The sequence below is a fragment of the Emydura macquarii genome, unplaced genomic scaffold (assembly GCF_026122565.2).
Source record: "Emydura macquarii macquarii isolate MOO-44397 ecotype Brisbane River unplaced genomic scaffold, CSIRO-AGI_Emac_v2 contig_3348, whole genome shotgun sequence".
Lineage (NCBI taxonomy): Eukaryota > Metazoa > Chordata > Testudines > Chelidae > Emydura > Emydura macquarii.
This window is the reverse complement of record NW_027133485.1, coordinates 2,146,994-2,174,251: the sequence shown is the minus strand read 5'-3', so window position 1 is coordinate 2,174,251 and position 27,258 is coordinate 2,146,994. Positions and strand designations below refer to the sequence as shown.

The 27,258-nt window shown below is 48.9% G+C and overlaps 1 protein-coding gene across 1 annotated transcript in view; it reads right to left on the bottom strand.

The window, feature by feature from the left end:
- CSF3R (colony stimulating factor 3 receptor) overlaps positions 1–21,571 on the bottom strand; it is a 147,417-nt gene extending 125,846 nt beyond the window's left edge. Inside the window, exons 1-2 of the mRNA XM_067533767.1 lie at positions 21,333–21,571; positions 20,561–20,652 (exon numbers count right to left, since the gene is read on the bottom strand). Of these exons, the coding sequence (XP_067389868.1) occupies positions 20,561–20,652; positions 21,333–21,571 (331 nt within the window). The remainder of the gene's footprint in view (positions 1–20,560; positions 20,653–21,332) is intronic.
- Positions 21,572–27,258: the final 5,687 nt, after the last annotated feature.

The window sequence follows — 27,258 nt, the reverse complement described above, 5'->3', positions numbered from 1 at the left end:
GGATCCGCTAGCACAGGGAGAAAATCTGTTGCTCCCGGGAACCCTGTTCAGCAAGCCTGGAAATTCCAGCAGAGAATAGCGCCTGAGCCTTTCTTGCTGGATTTCGGTGTTTTTACTTCCTGTCTCACCCGAGCGCTGAGTGAAAATTCAGAAGAAAAGAAAAGTAAATGGAACTTTTTTACAACTCAAAAGAAAAAAAAAAAAGACATTTCAGATCTTGTTGAAGTTTAGTGAGAAATGCAGGGTCAGGTTTTAAAATAAAAAATGAGCTGGGCATAATGTCTTTTCTGCTGGAAGGGAGTTGGTTTTCAGGTGGCAGCTGAAGGAGCACCATGGCCTTGGCTGTGTGGTGGAAGCAGCCTGATTCATAGAGAGCTAAAGAGCAAGCTCTTTGTTTGCCCATCATCTTCCATGAATAAGAAATGCCAAAGTCTCTCAGCCTCCTTCACTCCTTTGGTTGCAGTCTGTGAGGGTGAAGTTCACCCTTAGCAGAGGGGTCCGCACAAGTCCTAGGCACCAGATAAACCTCAGAACAGGGTTTAGTGGGTGTCACATGGGACATAACAGAGTGGTTCAACAATTTCGTCTTGTTCTTTTTTATGAAAAAAATCTTCACCGAAGGAAATTTTCACAAAAAATGTCAAGTTTGTTTAAAAAAAAAAAAAAAAAAAGGTGGGTCATCAACGAAAACCCAAAAGATTTCAACAATTGTTTTTGAGGCAAATGAAAGTCTTCAGTTTTCATCTACAATTTTTGTGGGAAAAGAAAAAAAGAAATCTTTGCCCGACCAGCTCTCGGGTGCTGGCCTTCCCAGAAGAGGCTAACTGGGACTTAGTGATGCCGGGGCCCGGTGCTGCACATTGCCCTGGGGTGAATTTCATCATGAGGAAAGCATGTGTCTACCTGGGAAACTGAGTATTGTACTTTTAAGAGCTGTTTCTTATGACACACAAAGAAACAATGCAGACGTGTGTATGAGAGAGGCGAGAGACAGGGACACAGCACAGACACGAAGAAATGCAATAATAATAATAATAATAATGAATAAAGTTGCAATGATGTTTTGGGGACAGCTCATTGATACCAGCATTAGTTAATTAAAATGTACTAAGGGGGAATTAATCTAATCTGCAATGCTAGATCCTGTTCCCGGCAGCACTGCCGGTTCCATAACGTCAGTATCAGGCTGTGGAGATGGGGCTGCTACCAGCTGCAATGCTGCCTCTGAAATATTCCAATCTTGTCTCCATAATAGCTTCTGTCTTCGCTGCTGACAGGCTGGGCATTAAGTCTTTGGCACAATTGTAAGAAGGATGAACATGGTAGGTTTTTATATTATTTGACAGCTGTCGCCTCCCTCAGCCTTTATGGTGACTGACTTATAGCTGCCCCTCTCTCCCTGACCTGCGACTCCAGCCTGCATGCATGCATCTTGGCTTCTTTTCTTCCTTTGCACCGGGGCTGTGTGAGGACTATGGGCGCGTGGAAATGAATCTGGTATTCTGGCAGGGACTGGTCTCTACTGATGGCGGCACTTGGGATCCAGAAAGTACTTCACCTTCTGGTGCATTGGCTAAGCGCTGCCCCTGTGGCCTGCCAACGCCGGGGATGAACGGAAAAGCTAACTTCTTCCTGGTGAAAAGTGCCTCTGAGCTTTGGTTGGGGAAGGAGAGGTTAGGGCAAAAGATGCTGAGGGCCTCTTGTCCCAGTGCCCTCCACGGGATCGGTGGATGAGTGGAAACTCTGACTAGCTGGCTGTCCCTGGTTCGGTACCTTCCTGGCCCAGTCAGCTCTGCCACAGCACCACCACCATCCCTGCCCTTGTGCCTTCCGTTCCAAGGCCTGAGCTGCTGTGCTGCTCCCTCTACCAGCTCAGACCAGCAGCACCCCTGCCTACTCCTGGGCCTCTCTCGGGCCGGACCTGAGAACAAGCCAAATCAAGACGCGGGTTTGCAGTGTGGAAAAGTGTCCACCAGGCCCCAGCTGGCTGGGTGTTTGTCTGGTCCCCATCCCCACAGGACCGCAGCACTTCACAGCCAGCAACGGCTTTATCCCCCCATGCAGAGGACTAGCGCCATACCCCAGCAGTTCCACGGGATTCCTCCTTCCATTCCCCTGCCCCCTCAGTGAGCCGAGCACTATGGAGAACCCTGGCCACCAGTGACATGCCCAAGGAGTGTGGGACAGATTCAGGGGCCGAACGCTGAACTCCAGAGTCCGAATCCAGGGCTGTAGGCTCAGGCGCATCCATCCCCTCGTTGCTCTTCCAACTCCCACCAGCCTCTGCTCTTCTACTTGGGGTAATTGTTTATTCCTCTCAGTGTGTAAATGAAGCAATTCAGTTAATGGGCCATTGGGGAAGGAACCTATTGAAATAAACCTTGAAGGGAGAGGGTTTGGCTGAAAAGCCGTAACGGAATCTGAAAGACAATTAATAAACCGTGCTGGCTGAAAACATCAGGACTCCTTGCAAAAGTAAACCCCGGACCCAGGCCCTTCCGGTGCCGTTTTGCTGTTCAGTGCAGCACCCTAGCGCCAGCTCTGGGCTTTTGGTCTTTAATTGATAAGAACAGATGGAATCCCCTAGCCACAGATACAAGTTCAGCACTGACTTGAAATGCCAGGCTACACTGGTCTGCCAAGCTGCAAGTACCTAATCCACTTTTATCTAGTTACTGTGACAGTCGCCCTGTGAAATGGAATGGACTATTGATTTTTGTCTCACTTCCAGCCGAAGTATTTTCCATCACAGCCCTGAGCAGAATAGAAGAAAAGCACTCCTTATTAACTACCGTGCCAGTCAGAGAGCGGAGGGGCAGGCAGGGAGCTCGATGGGAAATGCTTTGTCCAGATGGGCTGGGCTGAGAGGAGCCCTGGAGACGGGCCTGGGGTTAGAAGAAGGGACGTGAGGCTGAGGACTAGATTCTGACTGTGCTCATGCGCTCCCTCCATTGCCACATGGTGCTTGGGTCAGCCCTGCAGGGCTCGTCTTTGAGGGATGAATTTCACCTATTTCACCATCCCGTGGGTATTCTCAGACTTAACCTGAGCTGGCCACCGTTAGAGCCCATGGTGACCCTTTGTATCTGAGAACATCGTCCCAGAAACACCATATTCACCGAGGTCGTGGAATTATGATAGGTTCTGTACAAGGTACGCCTTGTTTGATATTGTTTTAAATGTCTTGATCTGCTAAACATTAATATCCTGTTGGATCGTATGTGCTACCATAGCATGGGAAGTTGTAGATGCCACTAGAATGTGTTGTGAGGTGGGAACCACCTAACCCAGCTTTTCAGGTACAACGGTGAAGTGGCTACTACCAGGGATTCCTTACAGTGAAGGCTGTAGGATGCATGTGCACAATGGGGTTGATTGACCCATGGGAAGCAGCTGCCATGTCACATGTTCTAGCAAGCTGAAACAGACTATAAAAGGTGAAGCATTGACATCAGCATTCCCATTCATCTGAACACCTGACGGGTCGTCTGAAAGACAAAAGGACTTTGAAACGCGGGAGGGGAGACCCAGGCAGGGAAAGTTGCCCAGCCTGCCTTTAAGAAACTGCTTGTACCAGCTAACCAGAGTGAGACATCGCTAATTCAAGAGCTTGTTAGTGTGTAGAATTTAGACTGCAATCTTATGTTTATTTCATTTAGTAAAAGAATTCTCTTAATCTCTTTACACTTGCCACTTATAATCACTTAGTTTTTTGTAGTTAATAAATGTGTTTAATGTTTTATCTTAACCAGTGTGTCTTTGTGTCTAGACAAACTGCTCAGTAACAAAACCTGGTGCACATTCCTTCCACTCTGAGGGCAGGGTGGACTGGATACTAATTTCCACTGGTCAGGCTTTTAGACCAGGGATAGATGGTATAATCTTGGGGTCCCTGGATGGGGAGCCAGCTGAAGTGTCTCTGTTGTTGTTCATGAGTGGCTGGAAAGCAGTCATTGTTTTAAGATGGGTGTGGGCCCTGCCGGTGGAGGGCCGTGTATGTGCAATACCTGCCAGCGCTTTGTGGCCTGTCACAGCATCACAGTGTGAGAGGGAGCTCAAACTGGTCAGACTCAGAGGGCTCAGTGGTATCCCAGTTACCAGGCGGTACCCCAGGGGTTCTGCATACTGCCACACCCACACAATCCAGGCACCGTATTGTTCCCTGTGACACTTCTCTGTCAAAAGAACGGTAGCACCACTGAAGATGGAGGCAGTGCAGCTTCAGCAGGGTGGCTAACGGAGAAAAAATAATGATCTGCATTTTCTCCACATATTTTTGGCAATGTTGTGAGGGGAAGGAAAAAAAAAACGTGTCTTCAGAACAAATTAGTCAGTTGTGATGAAGCTTGCCTGTAAAATGTTAAGGTGCAGATAATACAGGAAGAGCGTGTGAATCCAAATGCCTGGTTGTATTGACAAGGTGATTTTTGTAAACACATTCAAAATAATTTAAACAATTAATTTTGGCATCTACGGGGCACTTGCAGAATCTATCGGAGCAGAAATGAGTATGTGTCCTTCATTATCTGCCACGCTTTTCCTTAGTCTTAATCTTCCCCCTGTTCCTGCTAAACCAGGATTTCTTCCCTTGGGCAAAACAAGGCATATGTTAATTGAAATTGCAGCTCAGCTGAAAAAAAAATTGGATTTCAGGTTTGTACTTGGCCACGTTTCTTGTATATGAAACACAACGCTCAACTGTTTACAGGCAGAAAACCACCAAGGGACGCAAATGCTATTAAAGAATAAAACGGAACAAATTGCAGGCACGTGCCACACAAAGTGAGATGAAAAATGAAACTGGATTATTCTCACCCCCCTTAATTGGTGTAATTTAGCCCTTTATCTACGAACAAAAGGAGAGAGGCCAAGTCATCTGCAAAGTTCCAGCTGCATTTCAATGAGGAACAGCCAGCGAACGCAGCAAGATAGTTTGCTTTATCGTGTATATTCTTCTCAAAACCCATTTGATTTCCAGTTTCAATCAGTTCTGCCCTGTCTCGCTCTGCTGCTGTCTAGCCATTCTCAGTGCACAGGGGACACCTCCCTGCAATCGCTTGTCTTTGGGATTGGATGCCACGTCGCAGAATCTCTTTGTATTATTCATCTCATGTTCGTGTTTTATTTTGCCATATTAATTAGGCAATCTAGATCTCGCTCGCTTCAGTGGCAGGTAAAGTCCTTCTGTTGACGTTACCTAAAGGTGAGTAGCAGGGGATTTTATTGCAGGAATTGCAATAGCTCCCTGGGTATCTTTCTGGTAGGGAGACAATAATTCAGAGGCAGGAGACCATCCAGATGCTTGGTAGTTTGCTTTGGCCTAATGCTTAACTCAATGTCTCTGAACTCTTTGGTTTGCAAACGCAGCTGGAGCTCATGCAGGAAGATACTGAGTACCTCCTGCCCGGAGCAGTTGGGGGATACCGCGTGAATAGCCTTGCAGTGCTTCTGCTTCTGGTCTAGGCGAGAGCCAGGGGGTGCGAGCAGGTGTGGATATTCACTGGCGAAGCAGAACCAGACACTTTCAAATTCACACAGAGCTGCCACCTTCCCGGTTCTTGCATCTTCCTCTGAAGCAGCTGGTGCTGGCCACTGCCTGGGACAGGATACTGGGCTGGATGGACCCCTGCTCTTGCAATGCCGATATTCCTTCAGGGCTCGTTCCGCATGAAGGTTTGGAGACAGCGCACGTGCTGAAAGGTAACTGTTGTGCATTGAGAACAGGACGAGAATACAGAATATCCCGAGTCCTCATCTTCACTCTGCCACTGACTCCTCGTGTGGCCTTTGACAGTCTCTCCACTTCTGTGAGCCTCACGTTTCCAGCAGTAAACGCTACCCATCTGCCAGGCTATTGCGAGGGTCAGTCAGTGTCAGTACACTGGTCTGACAATGTAAAGTGCTATGGGAGGGCTGTGATGTCTGGGCACCAGGTATTGTAATGAACTGGTTAGGCTGGGTGCAACACTGCCCTCTGCTGGGTAGAATCAGAACTACTGAGGTGAGTGTCATAGGCCCTAACGTGCAAACAGCTCAAAGAGATTCTCTTTCGACTCAAATGACAAGGTCCTGTGCTTGTTGGAGTGGAAGAGTTGGAGTGGAAGATGTTGGCTATGGATTCTTGCAAGACATTCATGGGTCTGTCACCAAACAGATGCGTCAAAGATCTTATCCCCACAAGACATAAAGGGGGAAATGTTTGTTCCTATTATAAGTCTTGCACGCTAAATGAATAACACTAAGGGATTTCTGTTTCTGAACTGAAGACTGCAGAGCTCTGCACCATGGAGCTGTGTGCCTGAGAATTACAATGCTTGCCTAATGCAAATATCCCCGTTTCGCTTTAACTGATCATTTCAATATTTACTTTACAGCCCCCACTTGTCTTGTTTGATGGGTTTTGCTATCGGGAGGAATCAGGGCTGTGCTAATCATCACACATAAAAGGGTTTTAAAATCTTCCTACTTTACAGCTTTCAGCAGTTTTTTTGTCTGGGTTTAATATCAGACATGATTCACAGAGTGGCTCATGCAAATAAATCAGGGTTCCACTCCCTGGCCCACGCCTGCCAGGGCTGCCCACGGAGACAAGAGAAAACCAAGACAGGAAAAGAACCCGAATGGAGGGAGGTGGGTCTCTGGCTGCCACTGCTCCTAACAAGCAATTCTAGCAAAGTTTGCGACCTTTCAAACACACTGGGAACCAAATTCAACCTGTGTCATTCCTTGGAGGAAACTGCCTGGAGCAGCTGGAAGCTGCCTTCCTTGCACATTGTGTTTAACTATGAAATGCCAACTCCCCTGATGAATTCTCAGGGCCCTTGGTGAAGTGACATATGTAGGAATCCCTGCAGCACCCTTGCTACATATGATCCCATGTCCAAGAACCTATTGCCTGGGGAATTTAAACCGGACTGGACCAAATGTATGAACCAAAAGTCCTTAGGGTATACAACAGAGCGCAATCTGCTTTGGTTCCAGGACATGGACTGGATGGGACCCCAATGTGTTATTAAGCCCACCTGACAGGCCTAAGGATCCCACCTCGATGCCTCTCCATTTCAGGGCTTACTCATTTTCCAGGGTCTACTCGTGCTGTTGCACACAGCTTACTCAGTGCCAGACTCATGAGTAGGTGGGTAAACACCAGCAAGCAATGAGGCGCTGTCTCTGACTCATCCCTGGTGGATCTCTATTGAATTCAGCGGCATCACTCCAGGGCGAGGATGTTCCACTGAATCCAGCAGTTGGTGCATAGGTCGAGGAGTCCAGACTCCTGGGTTCTAGTCCTGGCTGGGCAACCACCCTGCTCTGTTACTCTAGGGCAAATCATATCCCTCTTTGCGCCTCGGTTTCCCAGCTGGAGGGTGGGGATCACGACGCTGGCTCTCCTCCCGTGTGGGTGAGGTGTCATTAGTGCTTGGATGTGTCTAGCTCCTCTCACCCCAGGACAGGGACGAGCCAAATGGAATACCTTAGGCATAAACAACCTCTAATGCCGACCGTCCCCGACTATGGCGCAAACCCCGCCTCAGCGCAGCAGCGCTCCGATTCCTCGGGCAAGCAGGCCGCCTGCCATTTTGGTCTGCCTCGCACATGGCCAATCAAGGCGCACCCGCTGGGTGGCTGCAGTGAAGCGCTGAAAGGCCCATGGTTCATTCTCCAGAGGTGGCAGCAATCGACAGCTGCGGCTGGAGACGCGTCACTCATCGTAAATGAAGCTTGAGTCCCTGCTGTGTGAATGCACAGACCAGCTAGGCAGCAAAATGGAGACTAAGACAGACTGCAGGTTCTGGGCACCTGCAGTGGCTTAAAGAGTCTGAAAGGGAGAGAGAACGGTGGGGCAGGGAGAAAAATAATTCAGATGTAATATTTTTTTTGCACCAAAGATGCTTTAAATATCCCCCTTGTGTTGTGGGGCGAAGGTATACGCATTCCCTTATCTCTGCCATTTCCTCAGTATCAACCGCTGAGCCTTTTTTATCTGAAAATGATTTTTTTTTTTTTTGGTAAAGTCTCTCTCTTGCTGCTTCTTTGTCTGTTAATCTGCCTCTGTCTCTTTATAGAAAAGAGAATTACAGCGGCTGTTCAGAGGTCTGCTTGCTCATCTGTCTTTGAACCTGGCTGGCAGCGTGTTATTAGCAGAATTGAGCAAATAGCAGAGAAAGAAATTTCTGCAAATACTCTTCAAATTTGAAAGCAAATTTTGATCTGGCAGTGTTTGCAGCTCTTTTGTGCTAACTCCCCGCTAGCACTCCAGCATTTGCACTTTGCAAACACAAATATGCATGAAAAGCAAATTTTAAGCTGGAACATTTACTAAGGGCGAAATTTATTTCACTGTATGATTCACAATTTACAATTTGTAGGGCCTCGACTACTTTTATATGTCATCCAATCAGGAATGAGATGCAATAGCATGTGACTTAGGTAACTTGGGAAGACAGAATGAATTTCGAATTGCAAATGTTCTCTGTGGATGACCTCAAAGCCAGGGTTACTAAGGGTAGAAATATGAGAATACTGCCCCGCCCATTTAATTTTATTCATCAATTGATGGACCTTGCACACATCCTGTTTCTGCAGAGCTCTGACACTGACACGTTTCTGTTGCTTCCCTTCATGCCAAACCGCTTTTCCAGCAGTTCTGGGACTTTAACCCATTGCTGCGAACATAAGCAGTACGATCGTGAATTAAAACTGACTCTCTCAGCTAGCCACAATTTGAGTTTGCTAGTGTGATGGGTCACATCAGTTCTGCGCTGTGAACCCTGAAGTGCTATCAATACATTTTACTAGAGCGCAGGGTTGAAAGGTGAACTGGTAATTCATTTCACCACCGCAGAACAGGGGCTGGGGGAATCCATTCCACTGAAGCACAGACCACCTGCTTGCAGGTTCACAAACAGCAAGCGTTAGTGCGATCATCAGTAACGCTCTGCCTAGTTTTAACCAATGTGTTGCACTCGGTGGCATGTGGCCTGCATTAGATGGACAGACCAGCTTTGGAATGAAGCCTGGCAGGGCCACTGTTTGTGTGGAGGCCAGTAAGCACTCTCTTCTGACCGGGTGGACTAGCATAGTGGGGTCCCTCATAGAGATGGTTTTACGAAGGGATTTTCCCTGGGGGCAGGTTACTGCTTTTCTGCTCCTGCAGCATTTCTTGGCCCTTCTTCTGCAGCCTACGGAGGGAGACTAGATAGACCACCTGCTGCTCTAACCCGGTCTGGCAATTCTATCATCTCTGGCCCTCCCAACGCCATTTGCTCCTTGCAATACCCCTGCGAGGTAGGGACGTATTATCCTCCTTTCCTCAATGGGGAACTGAGACACAGGCCGGGCGTCGTGACTTCCCCAGCGTCACACAGGAAGTCTGTGGGGTGAAGCCAGAATATGAACCAAGGCCTCCTGACTCCTGGTCCAATGTCCTACCTGCTAGGGGACACTCCCGCCGTTCTGGGTAATTCTGGAAATCCTGCTGCAATGCCGCCAGGAGCTGTGTCCTTTGGCCTCTTCCCACTGCCAACATTTACCTGCCTAGTCACAGGTACCCCAGGTACCCACCGTGCAATCGGACAACCTGCTAGTGCTGAAAAGCGAAGGGCTTGTCTACACAGAGAAGCAATTGTGGATTAAAGTAGGGTGTGAATTTAAAGCCCGAGAGCTGTTCTGAAGTAACTCTCCATGTGGACCCTCTTATTCCAGAATAGCTACGCCAGTCGATTTCTAGACAAGCCCTTAGCCACTAAAAGTCAGCCAGACATCCCTTCATCATGGCACTGGCTGCTGGAACATGACAAGAAACTTTAAAAAATGCAGCTGGTTTGCAGTTCGGACAAGAAGAGCATCCAGAGTCCAGGCTCCACCTTTCAAACGCCGATTACTTTCTGCGGCACGCTTAGAAGAGTCTAATTCAATTGGCCATATGGGCCTGGTCTCTCTCCAATCTAATTCGCCCTCCCTGGGGCATATTACAAGGGAACAGGGGCGAGGGGGATTGAAAAAATGTAAATCACATTTTAATGGACTCATAAAAATACACAAAGTGAGGCCCGGGAAAACGTATCAGATTTTATGGGTATGTGCGTCGCTCAACAGCATATGGAAATGCCACTCCAGCGGCAAGGCTCCCCTCGCAGAAAATTCCCCAACATAATCCAATTTATACCTTTTGCTAGATGGAGCATCCCGAGTAGTTCAAACCTTATACATCACTGTCACCTTTATTTCCTGTGCGTGCCAGTCAACGGGAGCGGCAAACTGTCATGTGTTACCACTTTGCATGGCACAGGAATTAAATCAGCCCAAATGATAGCCCCCGAGAAGAGCAAACAGGAGGGCTCTGCCATGGCGTGTGGCTGGAAACCTGACTGGAGTGAGATTAGTGATGATCTCCCTACCTCCATTATCCTCTGCTGCGCTTACAAGAAAAGATTTTTAAAATAAATACATACCTGCACATGTAAACACCCACCTTCTGTGCGATATATACCATTTAGTGCAGTGTAATTGCTGCCTGATAATTACTTTCACTCTCAGAGTTCAATTTCAAGGGCACCGGGTCAAAGACCAATCAAGAGTGGCAGGCAAGTGCTGGTGTAAATCATTTTTTGATTAAAGGAGCGGGTTGCAGCTGACAGGAGAGGATGCGTGCTGGCTTTTCCAAGTTGAGCCCGGCCGTCTATTCAGATGAAGGGTTAGTTAGGATTTGCCAAGTGCTTTGAAGATAGAAAGTGCTATCTAGCGCCAAGCATGATGAAGTGAAGTGCCCTTGTTATTTTAATTCCCTCCTGCTGTGAGAGGGCAGGAACTCTTGTCAGTAAGTTGGAAGGTGCCTGTGAGCAGTGGTTGGACATGCTCAGAAAACAGGGCTTTTAACAGTAGATTTTAAGGCCAGAAAGGACCTTCAAGATCCTAGTCTGATCTCCTGCTCCCTTGGGACCTGAGCCGAAGCTCACTGGGGTCAGTGGGAGCCTTGCTATTGATTTTAGTGGGCGTCAGATCAGGCACTTGGTATTCTGAGCAGCTGCTCACCTATTCCATTCATCACCATGGGAGTGGAGCACCTCCGAGTGTTGCCTGCTGAATAAGCCACGCCACAGATTTCTGGGTGTCTCCTAGCAGTCCCCCACCCAAGCTCTGTGCTCTCCCAGTATGGCTTTGCTTGGGAGAGCTTTTAGGATTCATTCACAGGGAAGTACATTTCCCTGGAGCTCCACGGCTGGGATTCAACCCTACACCCCCCCTTTCACCCCAGACATCGGGTAGAGCCGCCATGGCCTCCTTGCAGGGTGCAATCCAGTCTCAGATGCCTGAGGCTCTGCTTTACAAAGCAGCACGCAGTCAGTGCTGAAACTACCATCGGCTGAGAGCTGCGTCCCCCTGCCCAGTTGTCCAAGGGACTCCGTAGCTGTGTGACATTCAGGCAATTGTGATACCCATTTCATCTCCTCAACTCCTTTGGACTCATCAGTGTCCCTGGGGACCTGCAATGCCTGGAATACCTGAGATGTCCATGCAGTGCCGCCAGCCCCAAGCATTCAAACATCAAGAGTGAGCCCCCCTTAAACCACCAGATTGGCTCATAAGTCATAAGATTCCAAAAAATAATCAAGGTGGGGTAGTTTTTATTTTGCCTTCTGTTTCATGAACGCTGAGAGGCCCCGTTTTCAAGCTTTTCTCCACCGCCATAGGGGTAGAAACTTTTTATTTTTTGAAATGTAAGCTGAGATTCTCACATGACTCCAGGAATTGGGGCTTTAAGAAAAACAGAAAACAGCACGAGAGCTGGCAGCATTCTGCCCATTAGCTTTGGGGCAGTGAATCGCCAGAACTTGCAGCTGTGCACATGCCAGCTGGCCATGCATGACCCACACACTGTCAGTGCTCACCTTAGTGTTCTTAGCGCGAATGCCAGGAAGAAAACCTGGCCCAGGTGGAAATACCATTTATCTCGTCAAATGGAATATTGATGGATAGCTGTCACTCACTGCGGGAAGATGAGATGACACGCTAGTGACTTCTCTGAATAGCAAAGGAATGCGGTGACGGGCTATCCTGTATTGGCGTATCTCGCCCTTCCTCTCAAGCAGGTGGTGTGAATTAGGTTCCTGTGTGATCACTCTGATCAGGACAAAGGGGCAGTGATGGCAAAGTGAGAAGGGGCAGCAGGCAGACCAGCAGGAGCGGGATGGCTTACTGAAGCAAAGGACGGGGGAGAGGGGTTTCTGCCTGCCTTAGGGTGTATGTGTATGTACATTAATCCTGCTGCCGCATGGAGTGCAAAATGCTCAGCTGTGTGCCATAGTCCCTGCACTGCTCACAGTCAAGAGAGAGTTTACTTTAGCTGAGCTGTGCTTTCAGGTAGGTGAACCTGACCTTTAGCTCTGGTGCAGCTGGGAAGTTCTGACTGGCCGTGATGTACCGGATAGTGACAACTGTGACATCCCAGGTGTGCGCATGCACGCTCACTCACACACGCATGCACACACACAACAGTAGCTGTGCATGGCCCATTGCAGGGCAGAGGGGGCCCCGTGGGATGAGATCCTGCATTGCTCCGTGCCTGGCTACGGCAGTTTGGTGAGACCAGGAGGCTGCAATTCATTGCCAGCTATGCCAACAGCACATCGCCCTTCTCTCCAAGGTCATTTCTTAGCGTGCTTGCTGCTGCCGGTTTTGAGACAGCTGCCTCTGCTGAGCAGGGAAGCCGGGAGTCTCACACAGCCACTGGGGGTTTGAGTCCTTGTTCCAGCAAATAGAGTTTACTCTTTGCCACTACTCCAAGCAAACACGTTTGGTTCTGGCCTCAGTTTCCCCATGCCATCCAGGTGCCTTGGAGATACCAGTGACTCCTAAACACTGATCATGCTTCAGCCTCCCTCTGTGCCCTGGTCTCTGGCTGCCAGTTGGGGGGTGTGTGTGCGAATACCTTCCCTCCTCCTCCTGCGGCGCGCCCTGCCCTGGCTTTGAGCTCTGTGCAGGAGAGGCGACGTTCACCCTCTTTCTGCATCGGAAGGGCACTAACGTTAGAACGCGAGCCCTTGGGATGCTGCAATGCCAACCCCAGGAGCACCAGTCGAGGTATTTCGGGGGGTGAGGAGATAACATGGCAGCACCCACGCTGGCTGGGCGACAGGCAGGGACATGCCACCCTGATCAGCTGGTCCCTGAATAGCCTCGTCAGCCTGTTGGTCCATCTCCAATGTCCAAACCTAGTGCGAGCACCTGGGACGGACTCTTCTATGCTGAGGCAATTGCAGCACGTTCTTCCCAGCAAGCGGGAGGACTGGGTTGACCCAGCACTGTGGAGAAGCCCCAGACGGGCCCTACGGTGAAAGCCACGTCAGCAGGAAGCACACACCTCTCTGCCTACATCTCACCCTCCTCTGGGTATGGAGTTCAGGCCGTGCAGCAGATCACAAAATGCCTCTCTTTGACAGTGCACATTTTTCCTGCATCAGCTTGTGCTGTCTGGATAGACGTCCAAACAGCCTTCAAGACTGGATTTCGCGTTCACTCTGAATTAACGGTGCCGTCTCAGCACTGAGCGAATATTTAGCATGTGAGCAGGCTGAGACTCCCGGCGATAGGAAAACGGAGCTGTCTGGAGGGGATGAAGTGGTAAGATCCTTGCCCCTTTTGCCTGTTTTGCTAATCTCACTAGGGACACAGCTGCAGCTTCTTGGTTTCATATCAATCTCTTCATCAACAGTCTGGTCACATTTAGAGCCAACAAGAGGGAAGTTATTAAAATAAATGCGGCGAAAGTTTATCTCAGGTCTTCAGGACCCATGATCAATGTAGCGTAATGGAGGGGAAAGAATATTTACAGTTCCTGCCGATTCAGTTTAATAAACTTGATGAAGCCATTAAGTGGAAGTTGGAATTTGAGCCATAATCTTACCTGCAGGAGAGGGGGGAAAGGAATCATTCTCATACATTTAACGGCAGAATGCACCTCAACATTTTCAGTATCTCTAAAGTTGCCTTCTCAGATGTCATTCTGGAGCTGCTGAACCAAGGGGCTCAGCATGGCAGGCAGATGCTGCGCTTTTACCCCAAGGCGAAGCAAAAAGTTAGCAAGCGTTTTGGCCAAAATTGTCACGAGTCGGTGTCTGTATTTCCAAAAGTGACTCAGAGTTTTGGAGACTCTGAAAAGGCTCTGAATTGTCTGGGGAAAAGTGGCTTGATTTTCAGAGGTGCTCAACTCCCGCCGCTCTTCCTGTGGCCAGGGGGAGCTGAGGATGTTCACAGCGTCTTGAAAATCGTGACGCTTATTTAGGTCCCTAAATTTGGCCTTAGGTGCCTACTTTTGGGCACCCAAGTTAAAATGTTGAGTCTAAATAGCCAGTAATTGTAGGCAGGCCTCTGCATTTGAAAATGTTGGCCTTAGACCAACGATTCCCAGTCTGGGGTGCGGGACCCCCTTTGGGGGGGGGGGGCACCAAAGATTACAGGGGGGTCCGTGAGGCTTCAGTAATATTGAGATCATTTAGCCCCCTGAGCCCTGCGCCAAGTAGGCGCAGCCCCCCCAGCCCCACGCCAGCCGGAGCGGAGAAGCAGCCCTCCCAGAGGGAGCAGCAGCCCCGAGCTCTGCGCCAGATGGAGCAGAGGTGCAGCCCCCCACAGCCGCAAGCCCTGGCCAGAGTGGAGCAGCCCTGCACTGGGGGGGGGGCCTGGAGAAGCCCTGGGCAGCCCGCTAGCGCCCGCTACCTCCATTACCCTCCGTCCAGGAAGGACGGAAAGTTGCAGAGCAATATGGGGCGTGTGGTGGAGGCTGCGCCAGGGAAGGCTTAGTTTCTTACTCAAGGGAGAGTCATTGATTATTATTATTTATATAATTTAGTGGCTTTGTTATTATCATTCTATGTGTTTATGGCTAGGTCGGGGGGCAGTGCGGGGGGCACCTGCTTTACCCAGTGTTAACTAGTGGGGCTTTCACTCAAAAAGGTTGGGAACCACTGGAATTAGCAACACAGAACAAAGTCCCTCCACTACGCCTGGCTATGAATGCACAAAGTGCACCTGATCTGAATTCTGGGATGAGCTGTTCCTCCGCTGCATGGTCTGATCCTGTGTCTCCCAGCCACGTCTGCAGCTTCCTTTGCTGCTGTGCTCACCTGCCAGCTGCCACCAGGAGATTCCCTGAGCGGGCGGGAAGCGCTGTCAAAAATTGTTTCATCTCCTTGGGATTAAAAACAACAACAAATGAGTCAGGAGAGGAGCACGTGCAGTTGTGTCAGGAGGAGGCTGAAATACAGAGCAGGGGATGGTTTTATCTTCACAAACAGCATTCGTAGCTAGGTTCCAGCCTGCAGTGCAATGGGTGGAAAAGCAGTTTTTGTGCCAGACTCTTGCTGTCTACCCAGGCCTGAGGGACTGAAAAATAGTATGTGCACGCAAGGGATTATTGGTGCACCACAGTAAAGCAGTGCCTGAATACCACAAGCTGCTGGATATGTTCAGTGCCAAGTCACTGAGTTGCAAAACAGAGGGCGTGCCACGCCCCCACACTGGGAGAGAGAGAGACCACGATGTAAAGCTTTGCCTCTGCAAACCTGGCAGTCCAAGGAACGCAGGTTACCTCTGAGCAAACAGTGAGTGGGGCAGCTCCTGGGGCAATCTCCAAATCTGCCCTCCTGTGTAACACCAGGCCACAGGGATTCCCTCAGTTAGCTCCTGTTTGAACTAGAGCAGCCAGTATTTACTTAAGAATTCCCAGTGATGGAGAGTCCACCAAGACGGCTGGTAAGTTGCTTCTGTGGTTAATTCCTCTCGCCGTTAAAAATTGACACCTTATTTCCATCTGAATTTGTCTAGCTTCGACTTCCAGCCATTGGATGGTGTCATCACTTTCTCTGTGAGAATGAAGAGCCCCTTCTCAAGTATTTGTTCCCCATGTAGGTACTTACAGTGTGATCGAGTCACAGCCATAACCTTCTCTTTCTTACACTAAAGAGATTGAGCTCCTTATAAGGCAGGTTTTCCAATCCTTTAATCATTCTTGTGGCTCTTCTCTGAACCCTCTGCAATTCATCAACGTCCTTCTTGGATTGTGGGTACCAAACTAGACACCGGATTCCAGCAGCAGTCACACCAGTGCCAGGTGTAGAGGTAAAATAACCTCTCTGCTTCTACTCGGGATTCCCTTGTTTACGAATCCCAGGATCGCATTAGCTCTTTTGGCCGCAGCACCACCCTGAGAGCTCGTCTTCGGCTAATTACCCACCACAACCCCCAGATCTTTTTCAGAGTCACTGTTTCCCGGGACAGAGTCCCTCATCATGTAAGAATGGCCGACAGTCTGTGTTCCTAGATATCGACATTTACATTGGTCCGCATTAAAATGCATCTTGTTTGCTTGTGATCGACTGAACCAGTGACCTGTCCTCTTCATTATTTACCTCTGCCCTGATCACTGGGTCATTTGGAGTTTATCTGATGCTTTTTCCCAAGCCACTGATAAAAGTGTTAAACAGTGCAGGGCCAAGAACCGATCCCTGCGGGACCGCACTGGAAACAGCCTCGCTGGATGCTGAGTCCCTGTTTATAACGACATTTGGAGAGCTGTCTGTGCTTTGCCAGGGAGATAACCTTGGGGACAGAGGGCTACCTCGGCACCCCACAGCTGACTTCAGGAGAGAGGAAGCGGGAGGGGCAGTGAGAGACGGAAGGTGGTGGGGGTGGTCGCGTCTTGTGATAAATAAAACCTATTTCCCTCCATTCCCTGGCTGTCAGTAGGGTTCCCACCGTTCAAGCCAGGGACGGGAGGATACAATTCCTCCTGGGCTGGGCTGAGAGCAATACACGCTTCTCCAGCCAAGACAGCAAGTCTGGGTGCCTAAGTGGGACTTTCTGTGCACAGAAAATCTACCCCGGGAATGAGGTCGGCAAATCTGTGGCACTCAGGGTGTGGATTTCTCACTCCCCTGAGCGCCATAGCTGTGTTGACCTAAGTTGTAAGTGTAGACCAGGCTTAAGACACCTTTACACCCATATAACTGCAGCCATGCGAGGGGCTGTGCTGGTCTAACTATTCTGGTGAACAATCACCCCCTAACCGACAGAGTTTTACTAGTGCAGGCCAGGCCTAGGAGATTTCAACGCGCAGATCCAAACCCAAATTCCTTCAACGGCTTTGAAAATCCCAGCCTAAATGCCTCCAGCCTCACAAAGCAGTGAGCGAAGCCTCCTCGCTGACCCCTGCATTAGAGTGAGGCACCCTGACCGGTCCCGTTAAGTGCTACTGTACTGAAGGCGTGGCGAGGTGAGAGGGTTCTGGGGGAGGCGTTTTCCCGGAGGTGACGCCTGCCCTAGCATTGCAGCCTGGCTGCTAGAACTGCTCAAAACTTCTCATTTGGAAATATTGCCAGACAAAAAAGGGCCTTTTCTTCTAAACCAAACAAACAACGCCGATAACAAAAAGCAGTCATTTATTTCTGAAGTTTCCATTTGTTCAGCAAAACCCCTCACATCTTCTGGAAGTTGAAATTCAAAAACTAAATTGGTAGACATTTTTTTCAGCAAAAAACGAGAACATTTTCATGAAAATTGAAAACAACTCCCCCCTCCCCCACCGAGTTTTTTCTGCTCCCACCCCCACAATTCTTTGTGGAAAATACAATTTTCCAACCAGCTTCACTGTCTGCTGAGCAGGATCGTTACATACCTGGCGAGAGGCACAGCTCAGCAAATAGAGACGGGGGCAGCTCTGTGGAATCACTGATAATAGAAAAGCCTGAACCCTTCCTCCCAGAGTAATCCTTACACCCACAGATGAAATTCATTCCTGTGCAATGAGCCAAAACAAGGTCTATGTGCCCATAGGGCTGAAGTGGGAATTAGGTGGTATCTAGGCATTGGAGTGCTGGCCCTGGAGTGAATTTCTCCCCATGGGACCACTTGCACGGGTAAGGATTGCTCACCAACGTAAGGTGTGCATGCTTCAGCCCCAAATTAACATGCAATAACGCCGCTCTCCCTCAGACGGGTCTGTGAGGATCAATGGCTCACGGCTTTTATAGATGTGCTGAGTATTATTAATAATAATAATTTAGCTAGCTACTGTCAGTGATAATAAAGAAAATGTTTGGTGGTTTGACACGGGTGATGGGGAACAAAAGAAGGGGCCTTGTAGGTGAGCTGGGAAAGGTCACTCTAATTGCTCTGTAATTGTTCTGCCTTGCAATACATTTCTCTCCTGAGTAGGCTTTGTTCTAACGTGCCCAGAGAACAGTTATTTTGTTGAAGAACTTAATTTTTGCCATTATATTGTCTGGCACAGTCCAGCTCTGAGTAGTTACCGCCTATTATCTGTCTGCTATAAAGGTAATATCGACACAGAGGTCCTTGATGCATTGGCTTTTGGGAAACAGCCAGGAAGGCTGGTTTGAGGCAGAATAATTAGTGGGCACAGATGCACACAGAAGATAGCCTGGACGGGTGTGCTGCCGTTATTCACAAGGATGTATGTAGTGACCTGGTTTGAGTTTTTGCTTTTCCAAGTTCTTGCATTTAAGACCTGGCTCGGAGCAGTAAAGATTTCCTGTCTGAAATTTGTTTTGCATAGAGAGAGCCTCATCTGAGCTCCACCATTAGCTAGTTTTTTCTCTCAGTTTTCATTGAAGGATCTTGAAGCACTTCACAAACATTAACTAATTAACTCTCTTAATAACCCGTGCTGTAAGTTAATTTTCCCCTGTGCACAATAGGGACGTTGTCGGTGTACAAAGCACATTTCCATCGGATTTTGTTTTGCCTGCTGTTGCTGTGAGTAACGCCTAAGAGTATTAGAAAGGAAACAGATTAGAGAAAAAAGAATCCTGAGTAAATCTCCCCGTTGCTTCTACATCCTCTGGTTTAAATGCAGAGGCAGAGAGAAATATCTGGGGCACAGTGCTCTATTGGTAATAATTGGGAAGGAAGGGGGTGTCAGCCAAAGAATGGCACAGAAAAAATTACAAGACTTAATCCACTTCCTCTCCACCACCCAAAAACCCAACCGTTAACAGAGTAAACAAACTGCCCAATCCAGGGCATGGGGTGGTCAGACAAGTTGGAGCCCTGCTACTGGGATTCCCCGTTGGGTTGCTCCTTTTTCTGACTGATCCACTGATACTTCTCTTAAGTCAAGTCCCTATTTCAGTGACACGTGGCAGAATGGAGTCAGCAAAGACCCTTATTTTATTTATCTGGTTTTGAAATCTGTTGAGAAAATGAACGTTTCCCGCAGGCAGGGTGCCAGCCTCTGTTGAGGAAGTGGTGAATTCTGGATAGGAGCTAGGTAGTATTATCCCTGTCATGCCAGTCCGTCCTCGCCCAAACTAACTCTGCTGTTCTGTTGGCCTCCTTTGTTTCATCCTGTATAAAGAACTGCAAGATCTTTGGGGCAAGGGCCTTATCTCCTTCTTTGCACTGGAAGACACTTAGCGCATTGCAGGGCCCTATAAAATAATCGTTGTTATAGTATCTCACAGCGTCACCCTGGGGCTCCAAGTTATAGCTGCTCCGAGGAAGTCCTGGCCTCGCCCTTTCTCAAGTTTGGCACCATGGTGGAGATTTTCTGAGGCAGAGAGGGCAGCTAGGCACCCAATTCCCTTGGAAAGTCAGTGGGTGTTGGGCTCAGAAATCTAGTGTGTGCCATTGAACATCTTCCCCACGTGCAGCCCAGAAGGGGACATTAAGACTTACATTTTTCAAAGGGGCCTCTAATTCTGACCCCATTTTGAACATAAGAACGTAAGAACAGCCATACTGGGTCAGACCAATGGTCCATTCAGCTCAGGATCCTGTCTTCCGACAGTGGCCAACACCAGATGCTTCAGAGGGAATGAACAGAACAGGGCATCATTGAGTGATCCATCCCGTCGGCCATTTCTGGCTTCTGGCAAACAGCAATCCCTGCTCATCCTGGCTATTAGCCATTGATGGACCTGTCCTCCATGAACGTATCAAGTTCTTTTTTGAACCCAGGTATAGTCTTGGCCTTCACAACATCCTCTGGCGAGGAGTTCCACAGGTTGGCTGTGCAATGTGTGATGAAGTAATTTCCTTTGGGGTCTTTGTGTATTTTTTTCAGAAGTGCTTAGCGCCCCCAGTTAAATTTAATGGGAGCTGTGGGTGCTCAGCACTGCCTGAATGTCAGGCCCTCTTAAGGTGTTTCAAACTGAGCACCTCAGAGTTTCAGCACCTAAAACCAGAGGCTACTTTGAAAAATTTGGGCTTAAATGACAAAAGCCCTTTCCTGGGGCTGTGTGCGTTCACAGCCACGGCTGAGCTGGGGAGCAAGAACCTGGAGCACGGATCCCGCTGCAGGAATTCTTTCCATGGGGCTGATTTTCTTGTGCAAGATGTTTCTCTCCTGCTCTGCATCTCAGGTGGCAGCAGCAATCTGCTCGCTTGCCCTCTCTTTTTGTAACTGCCACTTGTACACAAGCACCCAGAGGCAGAGGTTGTGCACAAACACCCGCTTTTCACAAACACGCTGTCTGGACTTTTGGATTTTTCCAGCAAACCGATGACTTCTCCCTGAACGAAGCCTGATGACTATGTAACTGACCTGAGAAATTCTCCCTGCGTCTCCGCGAGTGCTGGGTATAGCAATGGCTGAAACAAGCCAGGTAGGTAGCGGTGGCCACATGCACCTGGGAGCTGAAGGAGAGACTCAGAGACAGTCAGGAAGAGGCTCTGAGGCTCAGTGATGTTTCAGGCCAGGCTGGACAGAGCACTGAGAATTAGGCTGCTGCCAGCAGAAGTGTGGGCACGCGGGGTGCTGTGCTGCAGGAAGCACGCGTCTCTCCCTGAGTGTACTGGCCCAGTGCCCTGCCATGGGGCGAACGGCTGCAGTGCTGCAGGAGAAGCTGGCTTTCTGCTGCTGCTGCTTAAATTGTGGCTTCTCTCTCTCTCTCTCTGGAAATGATCCTCCACTAGATTTGCAAAAGTGACTAAAGCTTTTGGGGGCCCAGTTTGAGACACCTTAAAACGCCCAGAAAGGGCCAAGCCCCCACCTTCTGCAGCTCCGCCCCTGTAAGGCGTTGCAAGTTGAGTACCTGAAATCACTGGCCACTCCTGGAAATCACAGCCCTCGCTTGGGGAGAGCCCCAGAATGCTACAGATTCTTGGGGAAGCCAACGTGACCTTCGCTGGGTCTTGCAGAGCAGTGGGGCTGTGAAGCAGCTGCAGATGTGAACCCACGTCCCTGGGCCCACGGAGCTAGCTAGCAACCGAAAGAGATGATGCAGGAAGGAAGCTTGGGGCAGGGGAGGTGGTGAAATCCTTTGTTAACACATCACCGCTGGAGGGGTGTGATGTCCTCAGCTGGATGGTCTCACCAAATCTCACTTTGCTTGTGGCATCCTACAGAATTCAGGGTCAAGTCTGCAGCCGCTCTCAAGCCATTTTCCAGCCTGGCCTCTCTTTTCGCAAGTACAAAAATCACAAGCAAACTTCCCGTGCTCACGGGTGAATTGCAGGTGGAGACGCTCAGCCAGAGAGCAAAGGACTTGATCTGCTTCAGCTTTCGGAAGCGGTAGCCCTCACAGTCCACTGGCTGGCCCTCAAACTCCCCCATCCTGTGAGCTCTGCTCTTAGATTAGCATCCTACCGGGATACAGCAACAGCGCACAGAGAGTGTGGGCAGTGGGCCAGCTAAAGATTTTCTTCTCGTACTGTATCCATGCCTTTTATGTCTTTGTTTTTGCATTGATACAAAGAGGAGCCAGTACGAAGCAGCTCAGTGCACTGGACCAGGCCAGCTTTGAGGCAGCACACTAGAGACGAGGGCTTTGTTGACAAGGAACAGAGCCAGGGAGGCAGTGGAAGGGCTGCATGGGGAGGATGGTTCCCAACCTGTCACGTCAGCACTGGTTCTTCGGGGTAGTTGTGCTTGTCTGCTAAGAGCGGGTATATTTTGTTTCTTCACAGACTAATCAGAAGGGAAGCGCCTTCTCCTAAAGGAGCTGGAAGGGAGAATGTGAGCTGTGTGGCAGCACAGAAGAGAGTGCAGAGGGCTCTTGCAATGGGGTGAGGTGCATATTTTTGGCCAGCAGCATTGCCTTGCTTGTGTGTTTTTCAGGTGCAATCAGCACCGCTTATCAGAAACCCCTCCCTGGCCCTGGAGCATGGTTCTCTCTGCACAGCCTTCCACCTGGACAATGAAAAGGAGATGTAGGGCACAAGCCAGCACTGGCCCATAGGGGCAAGCTGGCATGGAGCCAGTGAGCCCTTCCCATCTTGAATCTTGTTGATTCTACCAGGGCAGCCCCATGTGGGAGCCCAGCTGTCTCCTCCCCAAGCAGTATGGCACCATCTCTATCTACCTCCTCTGTCTGGGAAGCAGAGTGCAATGAGGGATCCCTGCATTCGTCTGTCCAGAAAGATCGTTATCCAAAGCTTCACCCATGGAAAACTCCTATTGACTTCGTGGGGCTTTGGACATGCTAATGTGCGCCAGCCTCCTCTCTGGACAGTGCAATTCTGTGTTCTGTTGCTGTGCTCCTTATTCCAGACCTTTATAAGCCTGGCAGGGCGGGGGCTGTGCACATATCCCGTGGGGACTTTGTAACTGCTGCCATAGGAGGGACACCTGAGCGATTGCCCACCCCGCCCTTAGCAGAAGCATCTTTTTGTCCGTGTTCAGGAATGCGGTTATGTTGAAGTACAAATACAGAAACAAGAACAATGATCCATCTCCACGCTGGCTGCAGGCTCCACGGCCTCCTCCATTTGCTTAGCCTGATGCTGTTCCTCTGTGACCAGTCCCGGGCCAATACTAACTTTAAAATCCACCCACTGACACAGAGCAGGGCTGGATGGGAGAGAGGAGGGTGCAGGGAAGGGACAAGAAGCAGCATTTCCGAATGAAACAGATACAAACTTGCTGAGCAAAGGAGCTGGGGGAAACTGCCATAAGCTCGATGTAAGAAAACATTAGCAATATAAACTAGTGAGGCAGGACGAAGACAGCGTGGGGGAAAGGAGCCCGTCGGTCTGCCAGAGAAGGGCACAAAGCAGGCTGCTGCTGCTGCTGCTGCTGGAATAGGGTTGATTTGGAAGGAAAAGTGATACAGACTGACACGGCGGGTCCTTGCGAAGCCCTGGTTTAGTTACCGTTCCCGCTGGGCTGTGGCAGGCTGGGGAACACTGGGTTTGCTTTGGATGCTCCTGAGCTCTGTGCACAGGTTTCCCCCTGCCCGTTCAGGCTCATGCTGCGACGCCCTGCAGCATGCGCCTCACACTGCAAAATGCCATTCCCTCTTGCACTGCTACACACATCCTTTCCCAGCCCCAGGCTGGCAGGGGTTTCTCCAGCTTGTCAGCCAGAAAGCTGGGCCAGGCTTCAGGTTTGGTTGTGAATTCAACACTCAGAGAAGTTTCCCTTTGGAAAAGTCCGAGAGACCCAAATAGAAACTGAAAAAAATCCTTCAGGTTTTTTTTACCATCTTCTAGAATTTGAGAGAATTATAGCTGGGAGAATTCGATCAGATGGGAAAAATAACAACCCCCCCCTTAAAAGGATTCCATTTGCTATTAAACTCTGTAGGTTTTCAGAGTCATTTCTGCAGAACCCTTGTACATTTTGATATGACTTTTTCATTTCATCCCTGCTATATTTTAGAGGAATTTTCCAGAAAGGTTTGAAGAAGGTGGAGTGAATCTGGGGCTGATTTGTAATTTCAAGTGGAAACCAGATGGAATCTGGTGTTTAGGGCTGGTTTGCTTTGAAATTTGGGGTTCATGAAAGTCACATATACAGGTCACAAACCTCAAACGAACCCACCCTACACTGGTCCCCACAAAAGACGTAGCTTTGCGAGGGATTGTGCAAACAACTGTTCCAGTAGCTGGGTCACACAGGGATAGTTAGCAGTATTCCCCAAGTCTGCCATGGCCCAGTAGATAAAGCACTAAACTGGCAGCCAGGATGCTTGACTGGTAGTCCCAGCTCTGCCACTGGCCTGGTGTGTGACCTTGGGCAAGTCACTTCTCCTCTCTGTGTTTCAGTGACCCCAGCTGTAAAAGGGCGATAGTAAAATTGACCATCCTCTGTAAAGCACGCTGAGCTCTACGACTGGAGAATGCTACAAGACCTAAGTATCATTATACTAGAGGTGCTGTGTCTAAGCCCCTGGGGTGAATAAACAAGCACAACCATGTGTCCTCAGCATAATATCTCCCTCTGGGCCACAGCGTCATCGGCCAAAATGTGACTGAGATGTTCAAAGGCGTATTAGAGAGTTAGCTGTCCAAATTCAAATGGATGTAAGTGCCTAACTCCCATAGGCTCTTTGGGCATGCCGAGCCATAGACTTTTATTTTTCATTTGAATGTTTCACTCCTTTTTCTGCTCCAGTTTCCATCCCGCTGTGGCTGGTTTTTTTCTCCCAGGCCCCTCTGCTCTGGGCCCCGCTGTCTCAGGCCATGAACCCATTAACGTTCATGCTGAGCTCCTGCTTTTTGAACAGGTTCCAAATCTCATGCAAAGCTCCTCCTCTCTCACCAGCCTGGCAAACACCGAGGACTCCACAGCTTTAGTTTTCTGGTGGCAGGAGAAATGTTTTAGTTGGCAGGACCAGGATTATTTATTTATGCTGCATGCCTCACACCAGCCATCCTTTATGGTGCAGTGCAGACAGCCACTGTCCCAGCTGTTTACCTATGAGCAGCTGTTCAGGACGAGAATGAATTATATACAGCCTGTTTAATTGCAGTGCCTACCGCTGCTGCCGGTTTATGGGGAGTGACACAGGGTCTCTTAGGAGTTGGGGCAGGGAGGAGAGAAGACTGTACAACATCCCTTTGCTAGATGGGAGAGCTGGGAGCAGGAGAGACAATCGCAGCCGTTAAAGCAGGTCAGAGAGGTCCTATCCCGTTGCCAGAGATGTGCTGCCTTCTGTGATCCAGTGTACACGCCTATCCATGCCTTTGCCAAACCCTTTGGAGGAACATATGCATCTCCTTATGCTTGCATTGTCCATCCTATTTATGTTTTAAGGTTGTTTAGCAGTAGATTCCTGTCTCCAGGGGCAATACTGTAAAGACATGGACTTTCCTCTATCAAGGCCGGATCCCAAGCCCACTGAAGTCAAGGGAAATCTTTCTGTCAGTTTCAATGAGCTTTCTCCGCCCTATATTGCTGGAGGAGAATAAGCACAAGAAACCAGATCATGCATCCCTCCTCTCTGTCCACAACTGGAAGATGCACAGGGCATCGTCAATAGCATGGGGTGGAGAAGCTGCTGGAGCTTTCACCCTGCAGTGAGAACCCTAGGGATCGGGAGAAAATAGAGGCATCAGCACCAGTGTAGCATCTTAAAAAAAAACCCAACAAAAACCCCTAGGAAACGCTAGAGGAAATGACATCGGCAAATACCTTGCCAGATGCTGGAATGAATGCTTTGTCTTGGAAGGTGCTGTGTGACTCCAGAAGCTGCTCAGCACCTTGCCCTATGTATTTATGCCTTGTGAGGACTTTCCAGCACTCCCTATGGGGCAGAGAGTTTCAAAAGATGTGAGCCCATTGCTCCTGCAGACGACCAGGTTTAAACACACAAAGCCAGGAACTGCCTTCACAAATCGGAACTGGAAGTGCATTGAGTGGTTTTTCTTGTGCAACTACCCTTAGGCTGCAAGCTCTTCCTGGCAGGGACAGTGCCTTTGTAATGCCTCATAAAGCAGAGCCTTCACCCCAGTTCTGTACTCTAGGCACTATGGCAATACAAATAATATTAAATAACAACGATGCACATGCAATTTTTTCCAGTGCACCTGTTACATCCTTCTTTGAAAAAGTGACCTTTTAAATCTAGGTAGGGGCAGGACTGTGTGTTGGAGGAGGGTATTTTCTGTTGACAGATAGAAGTGGAGGTGGATAGATATATGTATTTATAGATTATAGATATCGATATAAAGAAATTCCGATGTGTTTTTCAGCAGGGAAATCACCAGGAGTTGGTAATATTCCAGGAGTCTTTTATACTATGGAACTTTTTATGTGTAACCTGCTTCTTCTCTGGCCCACCTGGAGCAAGTTAGTTTGACACCAACAGGGGAAAAAACTGCTACTGTCTTCATGCGGATTTACCTTTGGAGCTGCAAAGCTCAGTGTTTGTGCTTGTGCAGGCTGTCTGCTGCTGTTCCCCAAGGCTGTGATTTAATGTTTGTTTAGAGATAATTTCACTGGCCTCTGAGTTTACAAGCCGCTCCAGCTCCCATGTACTGAAAAGTTGAGTACACAGTGTGTATGGAGGGGTTGTTAACTGCTGCCTGTATACTCAGGCGGCAATAGAATAACCATTGCTGTATATTAAAAAGATAAGAACATAAGAACGGCCACACTGGGTCAGATCAATGGTCCATCTAGCCCAGTATCCTGTCTTCCAGCAGTGGCCAAGGCTGGGTGCTTCAGAGGGAATGAACAGAACAGGAAATCATCAAGTGATCCATCCCGTCGGCCATTCCCAGCCTTTGGCAAACAGCAATCCCTGCCTATCCTGGCTACCAGCCATTGTTGGACCTATCCTCCATGAACTTATCTAGTTGTGTTTTGAACCCCGTTACAGACTTGGCCTTCACAACATCCTCTGGCAAGGAGTTCCACAGGTTGACTGTGTGCTGTGTGAAGAAATACTTCCTTTGGTTAGTTTTAAACCTGCTGACTATTAATTTCATTTGGTCACCCCTAGTTCTTGTGTTATGAGAAGGAGTAAATAACACTTCCTTACTTACTTTCTCCACACCAGTCATGATTTTATAGACCTCTATCACATCCCCTCTTGGTCGTTACTTTTCCAAGCTGAAAAGTCCCAGCCTTATTAATCTCTCCTCATATGGAAATTTTTCCGCACCCCTAATCATTTTAGTTGCCCTTTTCTGGACCTGTTCCAATTCCAATACATCTTTTGTGAGATGAGGTGACCAGATCTGCATGCAGTATTCAAGATGTGGTTGAACATTGGCAATTATCCTTATGGGCAGGTAACCCCACAACTTCGGGGTTTCTTATACCTCCCTCCTGAAGCAGCTGCTACAGGCCACTATCAGAAACAGGATACAGGGGCTGGATGGACAATTGCTCTGATATGGTGTGGCCGTGCCTATGCTTCTATCTTCTCAAGCATCTCTTCCACAACTGCCTCTCAGATTCTTTCCCAGAGCCATCATGCACGCTAGCCTGACAAGTATTAATTAATCAATCAACCTATTTTTAATGCTAATGCTAAACAGTGTCTCACTGAATTTGGTGCTTGGGAGAGTGAA